At 36.3% G+C, this 9,751-nt stretch overlaps 1 protein-coding gene across 1 annotated transcript in view; it reads right to left on the minus strand.

The window, feature by feature from the left end:
- The window catches only part of LOC108711135 (transcription factor EC), a 33,326-nt gene extending 25,886 nt beyond the window's left edge, over positions 1–7,440 (minus strand). Inside the window, exon 1 of the mRNA XM_018252556.2 lies at positions 7,338–7,440. Within this exon, the coding sequence (XP_018108045.1) occupies positions 7,338–7,385 (48 nt within the window). The 5' untranslated portion in view covers positions 7,386–7,440. The remainder of the gene's footprint in view (positions 1–7,337) is intronic.
- Positions 7,441–9,751: the final 2,311 nt, after the last annotated feature.

Below are 9,751 nucleotides of genomic sequence, written 5' to 3' on the forward strand. Positions count from 1 at the left end.
TTTAAGCTTTGTAAGATTTTGGTATTATAAGCAATATTGAAAAGAAATGAAGAACATATATGCATCCTTCCCCAGACACAATACATATTTCCTCTTTTGTACTTTATATATTTTTGTCCAATGTACTTAACACTGCATCCTAAGTGGTAATTTACAAAACCCCAGAGGCCCATGCTAGAGCACTTAGAGGCACAAAATCACACAACTTAATATTCATTCACTTATGTATGGGGCCTTGCTGTGCTCTGCAACAGCTATCCCTAACTTGATGGGCGTGCATGATGGGTGGCGGGATGAAGGATGCCTAGGTACCTCCCTTTCCTGCCCTCATTAATACAGTTCTGCTAAATGATGGCAACACTGAACTGAAGTTTGCAGTACGGTTTATGTTGTTATTTTTATTTTTAAGTCAGCTCTACCACAAAGGAAAATTATAATGAAGGGGGTCCACTGTGCTAAGGGAAAGAATGGATAAGAGGTTGGAGGAGTGTTTAAACTAGGTAGGGGGGAGGGGCAGGTGAGATAAAGAATTATGGGGAAGCTAGGGTAGACGGGGCAGTGGGGTTAGTAAGGGGTCATGGGGGAGGAGTGAGGGGGGCATATAGTTAACCATTTAAGGAGGTCCCTCTGTTACAAGGAAAACAGAATAATGCTAACTTAACATATAATTCTCCACTAAGTCATGCAAATTTCAAAAGTAAAAGTAGTAACCTCCGCTGTATGTCCGCTGAGTTTGTCAGGTAAAAGGGGAGACCTAGAATTAATAGCATGCTCTAAAAATTATGATATAATTGGTAACACTGAGACCTGGTAGGATGAAACATGTGACTGGACTGTGCATTTAAATGCTTATACCCTTTTCAGGAGGGACAGAGGGATAAAAAAGGGTGGAGAAGTGTGTTTGTATGTAAAGCCTGAATTAAAAGCCATGCGCTAAAAAAATAACCATAGCTGGCTCTGGTGAGGGTGTAGAATCCCTCTGGCTAGAGAATTTGACTGGGCAAAAGGTTACAAAGAGGATTATCATTGGTGTATGCTATAAACCACCTCGTATAAGTGACGAGTATGAAGCCCAGCTACTCTTGCAGATACAAGCGGCTTCACAGCTCCGTCAAGTTGTTGCTATGGGTGACTTCAATTATCCAGGCATTGACTGGGGTAATAGGGTTGCCAAGACAGAATAAGATAGTAGGTTTGTAAATATGCTGATTGACAACTTTTTATTCCAGCTCGTTCAAGAACCTACTAGGATACTCAACTCATCTCTAACATTTGTGTGGGTAAGCATTTAGGGAATAGTGATCATAACATGGTCTCCTTTGAGATTCTGTTTGCAGAAGCAATTCTATAAGGGAGTAACTAAAACACTAAATTTCAGAAGTGCAAACTTTGACAGTATAAGGGCATCTCTGCAACATATTAAGTGGGAAAAGCTTTTTACAGGGTTAAACACAGAACGAAAATTGGAAGTCTTTAAAATGCTTTTTAAAATATACGTCAGTACATGCTTAATAAATATACATGTCAGTATATTCCACTTGTAAGCAAGGAACGTCGTTGCAAAGCAAAACCTTTTTGGTCCAATAGAAGCGTTGGAATTGAGGTGGGTAAGAAGGTGCTTTTAAGGCTTTCAAGTTAGCTGGGACAGCCAAATCATTTATAAGGTACAAGGAGGCAATAAATCTTGCAAAGAAGTTATAAGGCAAGCTAAAATTGATATGGAAAAGGATATTGCAGCAAGCAGTAAAAAGAATCCAAAATTATTTTTTTAAATATGTTAATAGTAAAAAAATGAAGCAGGAAGCTGGTTGATGAAAACAAAATAAAAGCGAAGATTCTGAATTCATATTTTTCATCTGTCTACACAAATGAGGAACCAGTTATTGAAGTTTTCCTTCTTAATAGTCCCAATTCTACTAATACAACTAATGATGCATGGTTCACACATGAGGAAATTCAAAAGAGACTAGAACATGTTAAGATAAACAAAAGTCCGGGGCCAGATGGTATTCATCCCAGGGTACTTAGCGAGCTTAGCTCTGTGATTGCCAAACCTCTTTATTTAATTTTTCAGGATTCATTGAGATCTGGCATAGAGCCGAGAGACTGGCGAATTGCTAATGTGGTGCCTCTATTCAAAAAAGGATCCCGTTCTCAGCCTCAAAATTATAGGCCAGTTAGTCTGAAGTCAGTAGTAGGAAAGCTTTTTGAAGGGTTATTAAAGGATAAGATACTGGACTTTATAGCAAATCATAATACTATGAGTGCCAGCATGGTTTTATGCGTAATAGATCTTGCCAGACTAACTTGATTTCTTTTTATGAGAAGGTAAGCAGGGACCTCGATTCTGGGACGGCAGTGGATGTGATTTACTTAGACTTTGCTAAAGCATTTTATACAGTGCCACACAAAAGGTTACTGGTTAGATTAAGGAATGTTGGCCTGGAACATAGTATTTGTAGCTGGATAGAGAACTGCCTAAAAGATAGACTACAAAGAGTGGTGGTAAATGGAACATTTTCTAATTGGACCAGTGTTGTTAGTAGAGTACTTTGCTTTTCAACTTGTTTACTAATGACCTGGAGGTGGGCATTGAAAGTACTGTTTCTATTTTTGCAGATGATACTAAATTGTGTAGAACTATAGGTTCCATGCAGGATGCTGCCACTTTGCAGAGTGATTTGTCTGAGTTGGGAAACTGGGCGGCAAACTGGAAAATGAGGTTCAATGTTGATAAATGCAGGTTATGAACTTTGGCAAAAATAATATTAATGCAAGTTATACACTAAATGGCAGTGTGTTGGGAGTTTCCTTAAATGAAAAGGATCTAGGGGTCTTTGTAGATAACACGTTGTCTAATTCTGGGCAGTGTCACTCTGTGGCTACTAAAGCAAATAAAGTTCTGTCTTGCATAAAAAAGGGCATTAACTCAAGGGATGAAAACATAATTATGCCTCTTTATAGGTCCCTGGTGAGGACTCATCTAGAGTTTGCAGTGCAATTTTGGACTCCAGTCCTTAAGAGGGATATAAATGAGCTGGAGAGAGTGCAGATACTTGGAACTAAACTGTTTAGAGGTGTGGAAGACTTAAATTATGAGGGTAGACTGTCAAGGTTGGGGTTGTTTTCTCTGGGAAAAAGGCGCTTGCGAGGGGACATGATTAGACAAGTACATTACACGACATTATAGACAAATAGCAGGGGACCATATTACCCATAAAGAGGATCACCGTACCAGAGGCCACCCCTAGAAGAAAATAACTTTCATTTGAAGCAACATAGGGGGTTCTTCCCAGTGAGGACAGTGAGGTTGTGGAATGCACTGCCAGGTGATGTTGTGATGGCTGATTCAGTTAATGCCTTTAAGAATGGCTTGGATGATTTTTTGGACAGAAAGAATATCAAAGGCTATTGTGAAACTAAATTCTATAGTTAGTATAGGTATGGGTATATAGAATTTGTGTGAAAGTAGGGAGGGGTGTGTGTATGGAAGCTGGGTTTTCATTTGGAGGGGTTGGACTTGATGGACTTTGTCTTTTTTTAACCTGATTTAACTATGTAACTATATGTAACTGTGTAATCAGCCTCCAACAAGGTAAGTGTTGGTCCTGCTTGTTACTTGTTCCCAAAGTTTAAGATTATGGCAGCTAACTCTATAATAATAGCTATAATAATAGAGTGGGGAAAAATCCTGGGAAAATGTAGATATGATGTAAGGAACTGTAGAAGTTTCTAAAGGGCAAGTCAAAACCAAAATAAAATTTGCCTCATAACAGAAAATTGTGCATTATACATTCATTCATGCAATACATTCATGCAATTTTTCTATGGTTTTTAAGTTATTTGTATATGTATTGCTATTGAAAGCAGTGTCTGTATGTCCCTTTCAATTTTTTGCACTAGTGGCTCAGATTGTCAATACAATGTAAGACAAGCCAGTTGATTAACAGACCTGTCTTTGCTAGGGAACCAAGGAGCAGATTTACTACCCGGCGAAAATTCGCACTTAGTTACTGTTACTATGTTACTATGGGGTATATTTATCAAAGAGTGAAGTTAATAGTGAAGTTCCGCCAATAGAGTGAAATTCCACCACTCTCCATTCATTTCTATGGGATTTTTATAGGCTTATTTATCAAAGGGTGAACTTTCACTTTCACCCATTGATAAATACGCCTTTCAAAATCCCATAGAAATGAATTGAGAGCTGCGGAATTTCACTCTAGTGGCGGAACTTCACTCTTTTATAAATTTACCCCTATGTAAGCATTTCAGCATTTCAGAGCGAAGAGAACTTGCTCTCAGGTTAATTTGCATATGGCAGGAAATTTAAAGTTGTATGGAGGTCTTTATGTCCAGGGAACCTTAATAAAGACAATAGGGTTGTTATAATGCCCTACACATGAGCCCACTGTAAAGATAATTTTCCATACGTTAGAAAATGTATGGAGAAAACCGGTTGCCAAATGCATTTTCCGTTCACAAAATATGATGTAAGTGACAGAAGATTGAGGAAGATCTATGTACTCAGTTGCACTTCGCCTGGTCTCAGCTGGCAAAGGTAAGTCTGGGGAAAGAGGTAAACTTCAGTAAAATCCGCATTTTAGTGAATTTGCGGAGTAACATCCATTCTCCAGAGTGAATTGTCACCTGGCAATAGAGTGCAAATGAGGGCGCCTGAGTAGATTGGCGATGTCCCTGCGGATGGTAATGCTAGAGAATTGACACTAGTGTTAGCCACTTCACCCTTTAGTAAATCTACCCCCAAGACTTTTGCAATATTGTTTAAAAAGTAACAACCAGAAGTTAAGCAAACGCAGCTTCCAATAGCAGGTTTTTTTTACAAATAACTTCAAAAGCACTGAAAATTATTAATGAATGTTTATTGGAAATTCACTTTATTAGGCAGATTTTTATTTTGGGGTTGACTTGCCCTTTAATGAGCCACAAGGTGTTCCCATATGGGCCTACTAAAAAACTCTTTACTGGCTTTACTGTCTGTTTCCATAATACATTTTTCCCCTTGATGTGAAACAATTTGCCCCATAACAAACATTTACTAGTCTGTAATATCTGCGTATTATAAAATGTATCTGAAAACAGCTAAAGCCTTTTTCAATTTTTCTATGGGGAATTACCTTCCTTTAAGCTTTCTGGATAATGGGTTTCAGGATAACTGTAACATGTATGGATGCAATTACCTTTATTGAATGACATCAATCAGTACAACATGAGTCCATTTTTGTACAACCAAACTATTAGCTATGTTCAGATATAACACCTACAGTTTTTAACTTTAACATACATGCATTATGCATCCAATTAAAATGCTGAGAATTCTCCTAAAATGGCATACTGCTCCAGGATTAAACCTCTCTGTGCTCAGCTAAATAGAATTATAGCTTGTATTTTGAAATATATTGTGTCATAAGCGCAAATGGAAAGTAGACACTGCCCAAACCAGACAAAATGAAACGACAAATAAAAAAGCAAACATGGTAGTTTCAGTTCTTGATCTCAAGTAATGTGTGAATTTTAGAAACCCTGACATTCAATAGAATCAGTTCTTGGAACAGGATTTGCAACATTTTTCAACCACATCGTGTTTTTGTAAAATGGACCGGTTGCATAAAAGTTAAACAGTGCATACATGATTTTGCTCAGTAATGAAGAAAATAGATGGGACACAGTGGGACAGACAGATGCAACATGGTGCAAATACCTTTTAACAACAAGTGACTGCTTAACCCATATTTAGAGAGCACAATATATCCTAATTTTCTTGAATTGCACATGAGTTGAGATGCCTGTGAAGGTGCACCACACATACCAGAAACTAATACAACTTACACCCCTCTGTCTCAAAATGAAAACACACACACATATTCCTACATGGCAGCCCCAGTTTACCTTATTATTAGCCAACACATCTCAGCACCAAGTAGGGAAACAGGGATGAGTAAGTTGTAAATAATTAATAGGCTCTTCCTAAGTTTAGAAAATGTTAAATGGTTTCTTTGTCTAAGTTTCACCCTGCCATAAGAGCTATTTATTATGGGATATAAATTGGGGACAACTGTCTTGGCCAATGCAGGTAAGTATTAGAGCAAGATGGCAACAGTTGGACAGAAATCAGGAAGTAATGTCTGTGTTATCCAAGGCATGGCTCTTCAGCTCCTGTGGAAGTAAAATTCCTAATACCCACTTACAGGCAAAGTTTTTAAGGAGACGTAGAATCATGTAGCTGAACCACAGGTACCCTATAGGGCCATAGGTTAATTAGCCATACTTTTTATAAGGGAGTCCCATAAAGTCTTTATTACAATGAGTGCTGGTACATCTACATTATCGATGTACTTGTCTGTCAGGTAAACATGGATCATAAAATAAAAAATATACATGATTATAATATTTGACCAAAGCTAAAAAAATATAGGAATATATAAGATGTATTGTATCTCATTTGGAATGTAAATAATGTCCCAACTATCATTATTTAAAGGAGCTTTTGCAACAAGATTCCTTGAAGTCCTATTATGCAGTCTAAAAATATGGCACAGGAAATCAGTGCTTATTACATAAAGTATTCCACTGCCTTTTTTACATATACTGTATTAGTAAACAACCATATGTCACATAGGCACATCAAAGAATGGGTTTTCTTTCTCTCTATAAAGCTTGTATTTAGCTGTATATTTACCTATACTGTTTTATGCTATAGCATTATCAACTCATTGTGATGCCAAGATTTTTGATATTTTATTATTCATGTTTTATTCAGAACAGCCCAATCAGGCAGTGTTAAATTGGTTTGTCAGAAGGTGCATACATACATGAACATTGCATCTATTCACTTTCAAGCAGACCTAAATTACAGGTTTGGGTTTCTGGAAATGTGTCATCCTATTAAGATGAAATATTTAAGTAGCCTTAAAGTATGGTAATTCCGATTACTGTAATCAATGTGAATTAATAAGTCTAACATAGCCCGAATACACCGTGAAGATAACAAAACTAATGATAAAGTAAATATATATATATATACTGTATACTAGTATGGAATTGCTTATCATTCGTTTTCAGAAAGCTCAGAGTTATGGGAAGCCCATTTTTAAGCAAATAATTCTCTTTTGTTTTCTTTTTCTCTGTAATAATAAAAGAGAACCTGGTACTTGATCCTAACTTAGCTGCATGAATACATATTGGTTAACCAAATTATTTACAACCCCAATCAAGCAACCTCAGATCCCAATCATTCTGGATAATAGATCCCATATCTATATTGCATTATTCTTGAAATAAATATATAAAGATACTTTAAAAGCTTTGCTACATACCGGGATGGAGTTTATTTGTATCAGCGTTACCATCTTTCTGAAGTGCATCAGCTTATACCTGACAAGCGGAATGTCGTTGGGTTTGTTGGCAATTAGAATAAAGAAGTGAATCACACAAGTACCACACTAATATGTACTTCCTAAAATCTGACTCAAGTAACACTTGGAAGCAATGACTGAGCATTTTGTGCGGAAATAGATTACAAAGATAAATAGACTAAAAGGTCAGCCTGATTTAATTGTTCTGTATCGCTATCAAGTTGAATTTAGAATATTTCCCTAGATGTTCTGGGATAATTGTGCCTAGTTAATCATATCTCTTTATATTGACATGCTTAAAATTGTAATAAAAAAAAGGCTGACTACTAAAATGCTTGTACGTAATATAAAATCTTTTCTTTTTTTTCAGTAATAATAAAAAAGTACCTTTATACTAACTAAGCTGTATGAATCCATATTGGGGTTTCATGTTTAAATGATTTCTAGCAGACTTAAGGTATGAAGATCCAAATTACAGAAAGATCCGTTATCCAGAAAACCCCAGGTCCTAGGCATTGTGGATAGCAGATCCCAAACCTGTACTGTTTACTATTATATTCAACAATAGCTGTGTTTACCTTTAGTTGTAAATAATCAAAGTACATTTTGTATCCCCTTAAATCACAAACAGTGATCAAACTGGACACTAAAATACACTATAAAATACACTAAAATAATGTATTCTGGTTTTAAGAACAATGTATCAAATATTTCGATACCAATTCCACAGTTAAATATATGGCAAGCCCTCAGTGAATGAATATACCGTAGCTGCAGCTCCTCCTACAGATTGAATAATCATTCAGATGCCCTAGGGTTACTGACTGAGAACAAATATTATCACTATACATTATATCAGGGGTGTCAAACTCTTGACTCTCCAACTTTTTAGATTGAGAATTTCACCAAATCACAGATTGTGGATAATTCAGGGAGCCAAACCATTGCAATATAGTTTTTATGCATGGAAGAAACAGATTTAGGGGCCTATTTATCATACTGTGCAAAAAAAAGCAATCAAACACCACACATGACCAGAGGTGTAAAAAAAAATGGCTGTTTAATGATTTTCCCCAGCCGCATACAGTACCTCTGTGTACAACCCAACATAGAAGTAAGCAGCCTTTTGAAAATGCTACGGGAAAATACAATCGATCAATGTTTTTTTTTCAGTAACTAAACAATATATATGGCCTACATTATGTTAGAAATGTAGAATTAGCTTTTTAACTTTGCATTTTTTTAGAGAGGAAGTGAACCAATACCAATCACAGCCCCCCACTGTTCATTGAGATGAATAAAACTGTTAGCCAGAAGTGTAACCATCACGTTTTACAGCTTGGAAGAAGCCAAACTCAGAAATGTAACCAATAAAATTCACTGTGAAGCATTTAGAAGGATTTATTATTTTCTGCTGGGCTGAGATTATTAAGTGCTATAAAATAATTTACTGTGCAGCTATTATAAGGCCTGCATGCAAGCACAAGACCGATCACCGTTCCAGTCTCGGCAATCCTTTCCACAGCAGCTAGATTGTATTTATTACAGTTTGACCATGCTAGCAGATTTATTGATGAGAATGCAACTTTTATGACATTAATAGAGCAAAGGTTGCGCCTCTGTTCTACTATGAATTGCGCCTACTAGACTGCCCAAAATGTTGAGGTCATTTGCAGCAGACACAAAGATGCTGATATTTTGAGGAAAAGACTGCAATTTGCATTGGATTTCCATAATTCAGTCTTTTCTTTTAGCCTCCTGTTAACTCTTTAAAGGAAAAGTAACAGCAAAAAATAAAAATGTTTAAAAGTAATTAAAATACAATATACTGTTACTATACGTTCGTAAAAGATATGTGTTTGCTTTAGAACTATAGTTTATGTAAATAGGCTACTGTGTAGCCATGGGGACAGCCATTCAAGGTATAAAATGAGAAAAGGCACAAACTACTTAATAGATAACAGATAAGCTTTATAATAAAATACAATGGAAATCTACATTAATGCATCTGGTATCTACTTGAATGGCTGCCCCTATGGCGACACAGCAGCTTATTTATATAAACTATGGCAGTCTTTCTGGCATTACTGTTCCTTTAATCATCAAGACAAAATTACACTTTGGACCTTATGCCATTACCAGATCATGGCATCTAAGTAACCCTGTAAGCTACCCACCTACTTAAATTGTAAGATCTGTGGGACAGGTATCTACTTTATCTTGTCACAAAACAATTATCACTTAAGATTAAATGTAATTGTATTTTTGTATTTATTTATTTATTTATAATCTATTTTATTGAGCTGATTGTTCTATTAAACTAATGTTTAGGGGCAGATTCACTAAGGGGCCGATTCATGAAGCTCGAGTGAAGG

Source organism: Xenopus laevis, chromosome 3L (assembly GCF_017654675.1).
Source record: "Xenopus laevis strain J_2021 chromosome 3L, Xenopus_laevis_v10.1, whole genome shotgun sequence".
NCBI lineage: Eukaryota > Metazoa > Chordata > Amphibia > Anura > Pipidae > Xenopus > Xenopus laevis.